This window comes from Apium graveolens, chromosome 6 (genome assembly GCF_009905375.1).
Source record: "Apium graveolens cultivar Ventura chromosome 6, ASM990537v1, whole genome shotgun sequence".
In the NCBI taxonomy this organism is placed as follows: domain Eukaryota; kingdom Viridiplantae; phylum Streptophyta; class Magnoliopsida; order Apiales; family Apiaceae; genus Apium; species Apium graveolens.
Window position 1 is genome coordinate 292,899,056 of NC_133652.1, and position 15,611 is coordinate 292,914,666.

Below are 15,611 nucleotides of genomic sequence, written 5' to 3' on the forward strand. Positions count from 1 at the left end.
TATTGGATATGATACCTGATCCCCGTACTCCTCTAACCTGATTGCTGATTGCAACATGATACCACATATTGAACCAAAAGACCAGGGGTTTACGGAATCGGTATGAAAAACCATACCATGGGGGTTTATGAACTGGGTATGAAAATTTTATTTTTATGAACCAAACGCGGTTGAAATTTCTGGAACCCAAATCTGATTACAGAACGTGACGAACCAAACAACCCCTTAATGTTTTAAAAGTACTTTTTTGCCAAGGTTTTAGAAGTACTTTATTAAAAGAAATTGAAAAATGAATAATATTCGATGACAGATGAAATTATGTAGGTGGTGCAGTTAAATGAAGCGAAGTCCTAGACATTTAAACAACCATGCATAACTTTTTTTCTCTAATTTTGAGGAACATTTTCCAACTGACTCGTTCTCTCTCCCTGCCTTCTCTTCCTATATATACATTTATTTCTTTCTCTTTCTTTTTCATTCACCTGCTAATATACACACAAGTGAGAAGTCGATTTCTTGTTCTTCTTGCTTGTTTAATCCTTTTTCAGAGAATTATACATTTGTTTTATTGTGTTAAGGCAAAGAAAACATAGAGAGAGAGAGAGAGAGATTTTGAAAGGTAAGATGGAAGTGAAAATGGAGAAAGTATGCAATGTAATACATGGGTTCAAGCCAACGATATTAATGGTGATTGTTCAAACTGCTTTTGCTGGAGTGAATGTGTTGTATAAATTGGCTTCAAATGATGGAATGAACTTGAGGATATTGGTTGCTTATCGTTTCATTTTTGCTGCTACTTTCATTGTTCCTATTGCACTCTTTGTTGAAAGGTTTCATCTCTCTCTCTCTCCCCTCTCTCTCCCTCCCTCTCTGCACTCTTTGTTGAAAGGTTTCATCTCTCCCTCTCTCTCTATCTCCCCCTCCCCCTCCCTCTCTGCACTCTTTGTTGAAAGGTTTCATTTCTCTCCCTCTCTCTCTCCCTCCTTCCCTCTCTCTCTCTCCCTCCTTCCCTCTCTCTCTCCCTCTCTCTCTCGCCCTCCCTCCCCCTCCCACTCCCTCTGTTCTGCACCATGGTCTCTCTCTCTCTCTCATCTCTCTCTCTCTCTCTCCCTCTCTCTCTTTTCAAGACTAGGTTATAAATATCTTCAGTTAATTTTTGGAAGTCACTCATACCTACAAAAACAAATAATTTTCCTTACCCAGTGTAATTGATTTTTTAGCCCTTCTAATTCTGCCACAACCCACACACAGTTTTGTAACCAAATTTACATTTCTGTGACAGGAACAAGAGACCAAAATTGACATGGATGGTGATTCTACAAGGATTCTTTTGCGGGCTTTTAGGGTACGTTTTTCTTACTTTAACAAAGGGTTGATCCGGTGGTTGAGTTCTTGCCTCTTTTGAAGAAGGTCAAGGGTTCAATCCCCATGTGTGTGAGTTTACTTAGCAAAAAAAGATTTGGTTAAGTGTGGAAGCTGAAGGAAGCACGGAAAATGAAAATTAGTTAGAGCCCCAGCTGTACTTTTAAAGAGATAATTATGAGAATTGAGAGCTACCTAGCTAACTGTATTTTTAAAAGTGTGAAAAAGAGGATTTTTCATATAATAGCCGTGTACTGTATCAGAATTTTCCAAAATTTCGCTTTACGTGATGCTAATAGTATATATATCTATTTTTTACCTTCCAAGCTAACATTTACAGCTCATTCTATATATATCTCTTCATGATTGTGTACATAAACTAATATACAAATTGATTACAAAAAGAAAATTTAGACTTAAACACTTTTATATTTTCGGTTTAAAAGGACTAATACTCCATTGGTGAATTTGGTCTGTGCTTGTTATTATGTGAAGTCCCTGTTAGTGTCTTTAGTCCCTGCTTTTGAATTTCTCTAGTTCCTTGTGTTATGTCCATGTACCTGTAATTATGCGAGTTTGGATTTGAGTTCCTGGAAGTTATAACACATATCCGTGGATACACAAAGATGAACTAGGCAAATTTCTCACAACTACAGAACAACATAACACATATCCATGAATACACAAAGATGAACTAGACACATTTCTCCCAACTACAGAACAACGTAGAGTCCACAGACCAAAGTCTGAACTCTGAAATCAATATTGTTTACAGTCGTTGCTGGAGGGCGCCTTGGACCCGTCCTCTGCAAGTCTGCCCCCGTCCCTGTGGAATGGAAAGTGCAAAGGGCAGAGAAACCAATGGTTTTTGTGGTTTTTTTGGTTTTGTTCTATTGGCTAACTCTCCTTCTCTAATTTCTCAAAATAGAGTGTGACATTGTAAGGGATAATTTGGAAAACGACGTTCTGCTGATGCGAGTGTGAGACTTATTACATACTACTACACACATAGATGTAGATTGAATTTTGTTATGTATTATCATCTGAAAGAAATAAAGACTTGCCAACACAATTAGACTGTAATTTAATATCTGCAGCTAGTGTCATAAGGAATTTTTCAGTTTCCATAACAAGTAGATCATCAAAAATTTCACTTTTTTTTTGAATTTGATTGCTTATATTTATTGCTTTAAAGCGACTAATTACAGTCAAATTCACCCTAAATCTGTATGTAAATTGCAGAGGATCACTGGCTCAAAACTTGTACGTGCAGTGCTTGGTCTTAACATCAGCGACGTTTGCTTCTGCAACTACAAATCTGATTCCTGCCATTACCTTTGTCCTAGCTATCTGCTTCAGGTACTTTGCAAAGTGTCATATTAATTTCTCGATACAGTTTGTTGGCTCTCCTAATGTAATGAGAATGATATTTTATAATTGGTTTATAATAGAGTTGGTTGTGATGTTATGCATGGTGTACATAGGCTGGAGAAGTTAAATTGGGATAAAGCATCAGGAAAAGCAAAGGTGATGGGAACATTACTGGGTATCACTGGGGCAATGGTTCTCACGTTCTACAAAGGCCCCGATGTCAATTTCTGGAATACACATGTTAACCTTCTCGATCATGGACATGAACATGGCGGACACGTTCCAGGAACACACCCGAATAGGATTCTGGGTGCTTGTTTTGCTCTAGGAAGTTGTATATGCTATGCCCTTTGGTTGATTATCCAGGTACAATTGACTCTTCTTTGATTGTACATAGAAATGCAGGATAGAGCTTAAATTATAGGGGGTAACATATTTATGGTTGGATGTGTAATCTGCCTTTCAGTTATATGCTGCTGTTTCAATGGGGGGTCATTATTAATGAATTTGGGTTGGTGATCCAATTTGGGACATGTAGCATTACCTTTTCTCGACATGAAAATGTATTTAGAATTACTCTCTTTATGTTATTTTCTCTACTGAATCATCTCTTTGATTACACTCATGGGGCAGGCAAAGATGGTGGAACATTACCCTTGTCCGTACTCCAGCACAGCCCTGATGGCTACAATGGGAGCAATTCAAGGCACGATATTTGCCCTATGCATGGAGAGGGACTGGAGTCTGTGGAAGTTAGGATGGAACATCAGACTCCTCACTTGTTGCTTATGCGGTAACTTATGTTTATAAGTACTGTGATCTGTGATCAATAGAGTACATTTTGCAGGAATTTCAATCTCTAATATGTGGTTATGCAAATCAACCAATACAAATCATGACTTACACCAATCAAGAAACTGCTAATCTGCTAGTAGTTGTGCAAAATCCAGTACAAGTAGTTTCTACTAATTTAGCAAATTCAGGACCAGTATGGTACGAGTAGCAGACGAGTTATTACAACACCTTGATTGCTGTAATTTGTAAACCAGCATTCTGTTAATACATGTTACTTCTGATCTGTAATACTAGAATCACGAGTATGTATTTGCTAAGTAACTCTTTGGCGTATGTGCAGGGAATGTTGGCTTCCGGGATGATGTTTACATTTGTTGCATGGTGTATACGCATGAGAGGCCCTCTATTTGTATCTGTTTTTAACCCTCTGATGCTTGTACTTGTGGCTATAGCTGGATCATTGGTACTCAATGAGCATTTACATCTGGGAAGGTACCTGCAATCTTGTGAAAATACATTCATTAGGAACTTCAGTTGGTAGAATTGATTGGTTTTCTTGATGAAAACATGTTGATTTTCTTTCAATGTCATTGTTGCAGTGTGCTTGGAGCAATAACAATAGTTTGTGGATTATACGCTGTGCTTTGGGGAAAAGGGAAGGAAATGAAGAGGATTGCGCAGTTAATGCCTGAAGTAAGCTCTGGAGATACATCCAAGCCTATAGATATTGTTATAATTTCGTCATCAGGAGCATCAGAAAACCAGAAGAATGCTGTTCGTGACAACAATAACACGAGTGAGGCTTCTACGATCCATTCTCCAACAAACAACAATGACATGAATGAGGTTACTCCCAAGGAATCAGATGAAATTGGGATAGCGAAGGAAGAAGATACTAATTAACTGAAAGACAATGATTTCGAAGCCATTGTTCAAGTATTTTAAAAAGCACTTTCTGTTTATTTCAAGATTTGGAGCACCCTGGTGTAGAGCTAGTATGATCAATCCACTTCATATGTTCGTTTGGAGAGAAGCTATTCGATTTCTGTTGGAGGCAGGGGGAATGTATAGAGCCATCAAACCGGCCAAATCAGCAACCGAAGAACTAAAATCTCTATCCGAGAAGAAGAAAGGATTGACAGTAATAGTAGGATAGTTAATTTGTGCCATGATCCATTTGCTCAAAGACATTTGGGCAGTTTTGGTAGTGATGGCAAGTGGCACTATAGGATGTTATTGTTCAGAACAATCTTCTTTCTCCGAATCGTTCATAAAATTACTATAATATATATCTAATAATTTCAGTATCAGAAAGAGGCGCTTTGAGCTACTGGTATGGCCTCAACTTTCACAGAGGTGATCCTCTTCTGCCCTAAAACTCCATTACTGGTATACCCGAAGAAAGAACTGACAATAATTTATCGCACTAACATAGACAACAAGCGCTTTAGAAACACTTCTGAACATGATGTAGTATTTCACTCACAGAAGCTTACAATTTCAATAGAAAACCAAAGTGAAGACGAGCCTTAAAATAGATATTCCATCCTCCAAGGGATGTTTCGCGGAACTAAGTTTCGTGTATCAATCTCAATCAGGCAAAAGGTACTAAGTTTCCATGTCTGCATTGAATGTCACTAGGTTTTCAACATCTGTATTGAATGTCATGGATCACTATGGTCTGTAGAGTAGTCACCCAATGACCCAAGTGCTGTGCTGCATATCAACTGAACATTTGAACATACAAATTAAAAAATAAGGTCCAGCTGAGAACAAAAAATCAACAGAACATTTGAAATAACAATCGATAGCGTACCTAAGAGCATATACCAATAGGCCTCCATTATCCAAAAAGAAAAACTGAAAGAAAGAAACATTGTAACAAAGTGGAAGCGTCTATGATTATATAATTAGATACTCACATCATCTAGCCTTCAACCAACTTTGATAGCGGCAATGAAATTCAGTTACAAGGCATTAATACTTAGCGACGCAGCAAAACATAGATACACATTCTTACCCACAAACGAAGTAGTGTCCCCGTCTATGTTTTTGTAAATCGATTTCCTGCATACAAAAACAGTAATACTGATCAGCACTCCAAAGTCATATCAATTCGCTGAAATTCATTCAAATAAAGTTGGCAATTACTTTATCCGAAGTCCTGCTTAGTCAATTAGGGAACAACACATCCTAACTCAAAAGTTAAAACACAAGACCACAAGTCATAGCTAAAACAAAGTACTTCGTCAACCTGGGTGTATTATGCACACTCTGTATATAAATACATACTTCAATTACATACAGTACACGTATAATGATACCCTGACTATGAAACAGTACGATTATAGCACATTTCATAACTATAGCTACCAACTAAACTCCGATCACCGCGGTTAATTTAATTAAATTACATTTCACTTTCTCATAACTTCTGTTCAGTCGGTTAAACAATTATAACTCAAACACCAGAGCACAATACATAAAAATATAGTATTAATAGTTTAAAATTGATCAACGCATACAATAATTGTGACTTTGGTGGGATAACACTAAGAGGAAAAACAATCTAACATTGACAATTACTACGGAATAGGAGCCTTTAAAACTGCAGTGTGTATCTCGAGAACAGATGAGACAAGAATCATTTCACAGTTCGTACTTTAGGTACAATAAAAAGAACATGAACCAATTATCTCTTCTGGAGTTACCAGCATCAAATGAAAAATAATTATTAACAAAAGTCACATACCTGAATGCAAGCACTTCTGTTGCATTGCAAGGATGGTTGGATCCTGTACTTTTGATAAAAGTAGATGTTGCAGTAAAGAGGTTGTAATCACATCTGCTATGAAGCCACAATCAAACATTTTATCGACGAGTTTACAAGCTTCCTTATACTTCTTACTCCGAAGGCATCCACGAATAATGATATTGTAAGTGTCGTTCTCTGGATTTAATCCATTGCATTCCATTGCTTGAAAGAGAGACAATGCTTTATCAACACAGTGGTTTTTGCAAAGACCGCCTAACAAGGTTTGGTACGTGACAATATCTGGCATAAGGCCTTGATCTTGTGTCTTAAAGAAAAAGGTCAGTGCTTCCACAGGTCTTCCCCGTTGACATAGCCCGTGTAACAATATGTTGTATGTTACAACATGGGGACTCAAACCTTCGGATGCCATCTTTCTGTAAAGATCCAAAGCTTTTTCTAGTTTCAGCTCCCTGCAACATGCATCCAACAGAATGTTATATGTGTAACAGTCGGGCATCATCTTCTTACTTTTTATGGTACTGAGCACAGCCAACGCTGCATCCATTTCACCTTGTTTGCAATATGCCTGAATGAGAGTATTGTAGGTGATAATATCAGGATATACACCCTTTTCACTCATTATCTGAATTATGTGCTCTGCATCATCCAACTTCCCAGATTTGGAATAAGCATTGACCAATATATTGAAAGTATGAACACTTGGAGTAATTTTCATGTCCTCCATCATCTGTTTAAGCAACATACTAACCTCTTCCCATCTATTTAAGTTACAAAGGACTTGAATGATACTATTGTAAGTCCAAACATCTGGGAAAATGCGTTTGTCCATCATTTCAGAATGGAGGGTCAAAGCATGATCCACAAGACCACGCTTGCAATAAGAATCAATGACTGTGTTATAAGTCACGGTATTAGGTTTGCAGTAAGATTTTTCCATGAATCTGAACAACCAGAGGGCCATATCAGTATGACCTGTTTTACAAAGGCCATCAATCATGATGCTAAAAGTAACCACATTAGGTTGAACTTCTCGAAACTTGATAAGGTTTTCGAACAAAAGCCTAGCCTCCACAGACTTATGTTGGGAAAGGAGCCCCCTAATTAAAGTGCTGTAGGTTACAACATCCGGCACAAAACCACGCTTGAAGATGGCAGCAAGCAATGAGAAGGCACAGTCAAGTCGATCGGAGTGACAACAACAGTTAATGACAATATTAAAGGTAAAGATATTGATAGGAATGCTTAGAGTACACATATCTCTAAAGAAAGAGAAAGCTACTTCGCATTGTTTCATTTTAACGAGAGCAGTAAGCAGCTGATTAAAGTGAAAATCGCAAGGGAGAGGTCGCATTTTGAGCATTTTACGAAACAATAAAAGAGCATCATCGACATTATCGAAACCAGATTTGTTCTGAGTTAGTAATTGCTGTAATTTTAAATGTGATTCGGGAACATGAGTGGAATGAGGAATGTAATTAGGGCTTGAGCTAATACTACTATAAGCATGGAAATGAACACTAGTACTAGTAACAATTGAGGATGAATAAGAATGAGATAATAATCGAAAACAAGAACAAATGGTACCTAATACTCGTGGTCGTGGTAATGATGAGAGTAATTTCGAGGAAACACTGAGCAGAGACATTCTTCTCTCTCCCAAATCTCTCTCTCTCTCTCTCCTCTTGGTCTGATAGAATTATTGGGTTGCGCTATAAAATGTTTCTTGCATCATTGTGTATATGCTAAAAAATGTTTTCCAAATATAATTGTGAAATTCTGCTATAGAAAAGACAAATTTATGCATTTGAACTGTTACCTAAAATATAACTTAAAAGTAAGTGGTTGGCTTTTAAAAGAGGGAGGAGAGAGAGGACACTCTTAAGATTTTTTTAAAGAATCTCTAAGAGTTTCTTGGAGTTTCAACGATTGTTAGTAATTTTTATTTTTGCAATTAAGAGCTTATTTAAAGAGTTTGTTGAAGATGCACCGACCTGTAATTTATTATTATACGAATGAATCTATATCACATTATTAGTGTGATGTGTTGTGGCTCGTGAGATGTGAAATATTAATCTCGTTATTTAGATGATAAAATATTTCTAGGTGAGTCATGACTTTTAATCTCATAATTTTGGAGCAAATGCTTTAAAAAAATCACAATTCGGTAAAATCGGTCCTAATTATAAAGGGAAAATGCAATAAAAACATGATTTATCATTTTTTTTATAAAATTCACGCTATATTTTTAGCCCTCACAAATAGGCTTGCTAAGTTTTTGAGCCACGCATATTTATTAAAATGCGTTTATCCTTTCTACATGCATTTCCAAGATGCGAAGCAAATAATCCAAAAAAATTACAATTCAGAAAAATAACCCTCGTTATAAAAAAAAATCCAATAAAACATGCCTTATCGCTTATTTATAAAATCTGTGCCTTTTCTTTTTGGGACTTACAAATAAGCTTGTTAATCTTTTTAGTTACAACATATTTATAATGCTTTATCCTTTATACACGCATTTTTGAAATGTGTTTCCGGTACTAATGCAAGTTTAACATGCGTTTTTAATTTATTTTTTTTAAAAAAAAATTATTTAAACAAACGTAAAGTATAACTGCGATTTTGAAAAATAAAGGGTTATTTTTCCATACTTGTGAGATTTTTCTCACCAAATTGTGATACTAATGGGTTGTTTAATACTCGCTCTGTCCCATTCATTTCTCTACACTTTCCTTTTTGGGGTGTCCCATTCAATTCTATACATTTCAAAATTTACCAAAAATAGTAAAAATTTTATAATATAAAAATTAACTACACCCACTCATATTCACTATTTTCTTCCACTACACTAACTTTATACATTAAATATTGATTGACCCCACAACTTTACCCACTTTTCTTACTTTTTCTCTCAACATTCCATTTTTTCTTAACCTCCGTGTCCAAATCAAATGTATACTTCTCAATGGGACGGAGGGAGTAACACTTAATAGCCTATTAATGGTTATTTTACTTATTCGGTCGGTTTCTATTTTTTAATTGATTATCAAACGTGCTGAAAACAAAACATGTTTTTTGGCTAAGCAAGCTAACCCCTCACTTATTCGGTAAGTGAGACTCTGAATAGAGTTTTTTCCATTATATACCCTTAAACACCCGTAAACAGTATTTTCATTCTTCCCTGTTCTCTTGTTTATGCGGCTGCTGCACTCCTCTGTTCAGGTACATATACTATTCTCTGCAAAGATTAATTGGTTAAGTTTAACATATGGGTTTGTGTACGTGTATGTTTAGCTAATTAACACTTTGATTGTTCAAGAATTAGAATATTTTGGTGCTTTTGTATGTTTTAGGATAGATGTCCATACCCAGTACCGAAAATCAATTAATTTGATGAGATGTGTAGGAAACTAGAACGAGCTTTTACACCAACACTTTGATTAACACATAAACAACAGAACTCAAGTACAACTATTATATATTAACTATTATATATTATATGAGAGCGAGAGGGAGAGGGAGGGCGTATATTATATAAAATGCTTTAAAAATCGATTCTGCCACTAAAGAGGCTAGAGATCAAGGTAACTTTGCTTAGTTGAAAAATCATGGGACCAGACTTTTCGATGCATTTATACGCTATATTGAATTAGATATCCAGAAGAGGAACATGAATCGCTAATTCCCTTAGCTTTATCCTTATAAAAAGACAGCTCTTAAAAGTAATACAGAAATTCTTATCAACGAGCATTTACCATGAAGCAATAATGCAACATAAATGTTTGTGATGATGGAATCTTATAAAATAGAAGGATTATTATTATTATTATTATTATTATTATTATTATTATTATTATTATTATTATTTAAACTTATTGCTTACAATTACAAATAAACATTATTTATGTGATGCTGCATATACAAACACAAGAGGGCTTATGACGCCATTTCGAAATACAAGGTACTGGGCAGCAGATTTTAATGGTCGTTGTCCTTTAACAAGACAAGAAAAGTTTAATCATGCACGACTCAGAAATGTTATTGAACGGGCATATAGAGTGTTAAAATCAAGATTTCCGATTCTAAAACAAATGACTCCCTATCTTTTTTCCGTACAAAGAGATATAGTTATAACTTGTTTTGCGGTTCATAATTTTATTAGGATGGAGAAAATTGATGATACTTTATTCGCTGAATATGACAATGCAGCAAGTTCAGACGATGAAGGAGAGGAAAATAGAAATGAAGGTTAGTTGAATTGAGAACAACACTGTAGACAACAGTGGGGGACTCAAAGAGTGCAATATATGAATAATCATCGTGATCAAATCGCAAATCAATTAGAAAGAATGTAGATTTCATTACTAGTTTTTTTCCTAAGTACCTGTGTCACGTTGTATTAAATTCATTTTGGATATTTTATGACATTTTTTGTAATACTACATTTGAACTAGAGATTTAGAATTTATATTTTTTTCAGTTCAATCGCCGATCACATCAATCAGTATTGAATAAACAAGTTTGAGGGTAAAACAGTAAATATATCATCACTCAGTTATTTTTACATGATTGTTATCAAACAGTAATTTTCTTTCAGTAATCTTTTCATTCAGATAATTTATTCATTCAGTATATTCAGATAATTTAATGATTCAGTGTTTCTAATTCAGATTTATCAAACAGCCCCTAAGTGTTATTTCCGCCGCATTATGAAAATGACATGATGAAGCGGAAAGATCACTAAAATTAAACATCATCATAACTTAAAAAACAATTATTAAAATACATTTAATATAAATCATATGAACACAATATCAACTTGTTTACAATTCAAAATACTTGTATATATGCAGGGGCGGACGCACTCAATACATGAGGGGGAGGCAAATTTTTTTTTATCAAAAGTGTATATAATTATATTATCATAAGTACTACATCAAAAATAAAGGTCTTTCCTCTTTCAAATCTCAAAAATCATCTATAATCAAATCTACAGTGATAGTATGAGCAATTTCATTTTCGACACAAAGTTAGACAATCAATGAGATATTCATAATACATTTTGTTGCAAAGCTTGTTTTTAACTAAAGTCTAGTCAAATGAAAGGGCCATTTAATATAAGACATACCATTTATATACATTACACTGACCAAGGCCACCCTTAATTTTATATTGGGTCCGCCCATGTATACATGGGGTTTCAGTTATGCAAAAATGAATGAAAGGAGATTCAGAGCATCCTCAACAAGACCCTGGAAAAAAGAGTTACAATTGAACATTTTACTTAAAGGAATAAGATGTATTTAATTGGTAAGTAATATTTTTAAGTTGAGCCAAACATGCTCTAAATCCAGATCAATTTCTACCATGTTAATTTTAATTTTCTCATTTTAAAAAACTCAAAAACACAGCGTTATATTCTGTTATGTGTTGTGAGGCTTGTGGCACGTGGAGTATGAGACCATGTTATTTAAATGACAAAATTTTTAATGATCATTTAATACTAAACATTATAAAACTTTAAAGTTTGAAATGTTGACAACACAATAATCGTGTTTTTATAATTCAAGATACATTTTGATTTGGTGGTTTTCAAATACCTCGTTCTTGATCAGAATTGCTGGCATTAATGTTGTTCATCAATATCTGGAAGGTTTTTAGTATTTCTGGCATGGCCCCCTCAACTTTCAAGAGAGTATCCTCTTCTGGCTAAAAAACTTTCATACAGGGCTGTGAAACCTGAAAAAATAACTGAAGAGAATTTATTGTACTACATAGACAACAGGCTCAAACAAAATATTTTAAATATCTAGGATGTGCTGAATACAGAAACTAGAATTTCACATGCGCACAGATTTTTTTCAAACTTGATTTCTCTAAATAAGTTAGTGTACTAACACAGATATGTACTTATTCCAGAAACTGGAGTCATCAAAGTTCTGAGCTGCACAAGCAGAACAAGCACTAGCACTGTGGATAACTTTCCTCGTGATTAGCTCAGGACAACCATAAAAATAGTATTGAGTGAAGGAAACAGTTTATATTTAAAAAGATAAGGGAAAACACGCAGGTTAACTACTGCACTGCACCTTCGACAGGACAAAAGTGCATATGTTATCATACTCGTGTCGTTAACTCGAAACATAAGAGAGTATTAAACCAAAAATAAGAATTAGCAAAATTATGAACAAGAAACAACAATAAAGTTCCCCCAAAATAGAAATTCTTACAAAAAAGGGTATATTAAAAGCAAACACTAAAGGATAGGCTTAATCAAAGTTTAGGTGTAAATCTACGCTATACTAAAACAGAATACAGCTGATGTCATCCTTGCTGACATGTCATGTTATTATTCAATGATGATGTAATGTTTGCTTATGTGTCAATTTCTCATTTAATCTCATTTTTTATATTGTTTTAAAATCTTCTCTTTCATATACTCTACTTCTCTCTCTTCATTAATTCTCACCCTCCATTTCTCACTCATTAATCTCCACTTATTCTCTCTCCTCCCCATTTTTCATCCTCTCTAATTCTAATTACTCACTCATTTTTTTATTCTTTTGACTAATTCACAATATTGTAAAATTTGAAGTAAAGTTTGTAAAAAACTCTTTATATAACCTTTTATTCAACATACACAAGAAATTTTTTTCCATATTATAAAAATATTAATATATAACATTTTCTTTAATATTTAATTAATTTATTTTTTACTAAACTAACACATTCATTTCAAATAAATTAGAGATTGACCGGGCATCGGGCCGGGGACTAATCTAGTATTGTAAGAAAGTGAGACAAGAGGGGACAGAGACAAAAAACAATCCATAAACAACAAGAAGCCTTCAAAGCTACAGTCTGTATCACGAGAACAAACAAGATCCGCATAAAAGAAAAAAGCATTTTTTAAGAGAATGAATAGTCTCAATATCAAATCTAAATAATCAATTGGAGAGTAGGCATTCCAAAGTGATTAGCTAAAGCATTCTGTATACAAATTTCTTTTATGTGAAACCCCACATACAATTGTTCTTTTACTAATGTTTTAACAATCACATCTTCCAGGACTTGATAATTGTGAATGCTAAAAAATGTAAATTCATTATATGAATCAAAGACAGAGTAGTCATCTCGTCGAACATGGTTTCGATGCATAAACAATCTTATTATGACATTTAGACATTTAGTGTATGTTGACAAGAAATATAATGAACCAGTAAAAAGTCACATACCTCAATGCAAGCACTTCTGATGTATTGCAAGGACAGTTGGATCCTGTGCTTCTGATAAGAGTAGATGTAATAAAGATTGTGTGAATCCATTTGCTGAGAAGCCGCAATTAACCATTTTGTCTACTAGTTTACATGCTTCATTATACCTCCTATTACAAAGACATCCACAAATAACGATATTGTAAGTTTTACTGTCAGGAAGTAACCCATTGCATTCCATTGCTTGAAAGAGAGACAATGCTTTATCAACATAGCGGTTCTTGCAGAGACCACCTAACAAGGTTTCATATGTGACAATATCCGGCCTATGGCCTTGATCTTGCATCTTATACAAAATGGTCAGTGCTTCCATAGATTTACCCATCTGACACAACCCATGTACCAATATATTGTGTGTTACAATTGTGGGACTCAAACCTTCGGATAATATCTTTCTGTAAAGATCAAATGCTATGGCCGTTTGTCCTTGTGTACAATATCCCTGCATGAGGGTATTGTAGGTAACTATATCAGGATAAACACCCCTTTCACTCATTATCTCAATTATGTGCTTTGCATCATCCAACTTCCCAGACTTTGAATAAGCATCGATCAGTATAGTAAAAGTATGGACATCTGGAGAAATGTTTATGTCCTCCATCATCTGTTTAAGCAACATACTAACATCTTCCCATCTATCAAGCCTGCATAGAACCCGAATGATTGTGTTGTAAGACCAAACATCTGGTAAAATGCCATTCTCAATCATTTCAGAATGGAGGTCCAAAGCATCATCCGCAAGACCTTGCTCGCAAAAAGAATCAATGACTGTGTTAGAAGTCACGATATTAGGTTTGCAGTTGCACTTCTCCATGAATCTAAACAACCAGAGGGCCATATCAGTATGACCTGTTTTACAAAGGCCATCAATCATGGTGGTAAAAGTTACTACATTAGGTTGAACTTCTCTAAACTTGATAAGGTTTTCGAACAAAAGCCTAGCCTCGGCAGACTTATGTTGGGCAAGAAGCCCCCTAATTAGAGTGTTGTACGTAATTACAGTAGGCATTAAACCACGCTTGAAGATGGCAGCAAGCAATGAAAAGGCATAGTCGAGTCGATTGGAGTGACAACAACAGTTGATTGCAATACTAAAGGTAATAATTATCGACTGGAATTCCTAGAGTACACATATCCCTAAAGATAGAGAAACCTACTTCGCATTGTTTCATTTTAACGAGAGCAGTGAGCAGCTGATTAAAGTGAAAATCACAAGGGAGAGGTCTCATTTTGAGCATTTTACGGAACAACAACAGAGCATCATCGACATTATTGTAACCAGATTTATTCAGAGAGAGTAATTGCTGTAATTCTAGATGTGATTCGGGAATACGAGTGGAATGAGGAATGTAATTAGGGTTTGAATAACTAAGAGCACTAAAATGAACAACACTAGGATTAATTGATAAAAAAGAATGAGAGAATAATTGAAAACAAGAACAGATGGTACCTAATACTCGTGGTACTCTTGTGGAAACACTGAGCAACAACATTGTTCTACGCTTCCAAATCTCTCTCTCAATCTCTCTCTCTCTCTCTCTCTGCGGTCAGTGTTAGAGTGGACTGATAAAAACCTTGACTTTGACTTCGATAATATGGAGCATTTGTAAATTTCGGCATACCTAATCTATATATTTTTATTGGGCAAAAAAAAATTCTATATATTTTTAATGTACGTAAAAAAAACAGTCATACAAATTTAGATTTGGTCACGAGTCACGCGTTTAGCTATTTTAAAGTAATTAAAAAATCAGTTTTAATAAATTTAAGGCATGTTATACATTTTAAAAATATAAACAAATTAAAAATATAAATCAGAGATCCACTTTTCACGCTAACTAACATTTTTTCCAATTCAAACTCACCTAAATTAAACATCTCATATATCATATCAATCAATTATAGATCCTTATATCATTCAAATTCCTATTACGTCTTCCTCTTCTTCATGAACCCTAATCACGATTATGCTCTCATCTTCTTGTTATTGAATTATTCATTATAATTTATGTTTGTTTTTATAATTTTTATAG

General features: G+C 34.7%; 3 protein-coding genes across 11 annotated transcripts; 1 reads left to right on the plus strand and 2 right to left on the minus strand.

Moving 5' to 3' along the window:
• Window positions 1-406: 406 nt before the first annotated feature.
• LOC141668463 (WAT1-related protein At1g25270-like) lies at window positions 407-4,792 on the plus strand. Its single transcript, XM_074475362.1, is given in 8 exon segments — window positions 407-830; window positions 1,283-1,345; window positions 2,605-2,721; window positions 2,847-3,099; window positions 3,367-3,513; window positions 3,515-3,526; window positions 3,869-4,020; window positions 4,128-4,792. Coding segments are annotated over 8 exon segments (1,254 nt in total). The 5' UTR covers window positions 407-624; the 3' UTR covers window positions 4,432-4,792.
• A 3-nt stretch (window positions 4,793-4,795) lies between these two features.
• LOC141668461 (uncharacterized) lies at window positions 4,796-8,149 on the minus strand. 4 transcript variants are annotated; one of them, XM_074475358.1, is made up of 4 exons: window positions 6,281-8,133; window positions 5,549-5,595; window positions 5,345-5,388; window positions 4,796-5,255 (listed from the first exon to the last, which is right to left on the minus strand). In XM_074475358.1, exons 1-2 carry the CDS (start codon window positions 7,947-7,949, stop codon window positions 5,573-5,575), a joined length of 1,692 nt encoding a protein of 563 aa, XP_074331459.1. In that variant the 5' UTR covers window positions 7,950-8,133; the 3' UTR covers window positions 4,796-5,255; window positions 5,345-5,388; window positions 5,549-5,572. The 4 variants fall into 4 exon arrangements, with proteins under 4 accessions (XP_074331459.1, XP_074331462.1, XP_074331461.1 ...); XM_074475361.1 differs by having other exon boundaries at window positions 5,345-5,595; window positions 6,281-7,445; window positions 7,889-8,121; XM_074475360.1 differs by having other exon boundaries at window positions 5,345-5,647; window positions 6,281-8,149.
• A 3,166-nt stretch (window positions 8,150-11,315) lies between these two features.
• On the minus strand, window positions 11,316-15,165 carry LOC141668638 (uncharacterized). 6 transcript variants are annotated; one of them, XR_012553142.1, is made up of 3 exons: window positions 13,540-15,165; window positions 11,905-12,043; window positions 11,316-11,556 (listed from the first exon to the last, which is right to left on the minus strand). XR_012553142.1 is itself a non-coding variant. In XM_074475597.1 (3 exons), exons 1-2 carry the CDS (start codon window positions 15,069-15,071, stop codon window positions 13,541-13,543), a joined length of 930 nt encoding a protein of 309 aa, XP_074331698.1. In that variant the 5' UTR covers window positions 15,072-15,164; the 3' UTR covers window positions 11,762-12,043; window position 13,540. The 6 variants fall into 6 exon arrangements, 5 of the variants coding, with proteins under 5 accessions (XP_074331698.1, XP_074331700.1, XP_074331695.1 ...); XM_074475597.1 differs by lacking the exon at window positions 11,316-11,556 and having other exon boundaries at window positions 11,762-12,043; window positions 13,540-14,427; window positions 15,029-15,164; XM_074475599.1 differs by lacking the exon at window positions 11,316-11,556 and having other exon boundaries at window positions 11,762-12,043; window positions 13,540-14,322; window positions 15,029-15,158.
• Window positions 15,166-15,611: the final 446 nt, after the last annotated feature.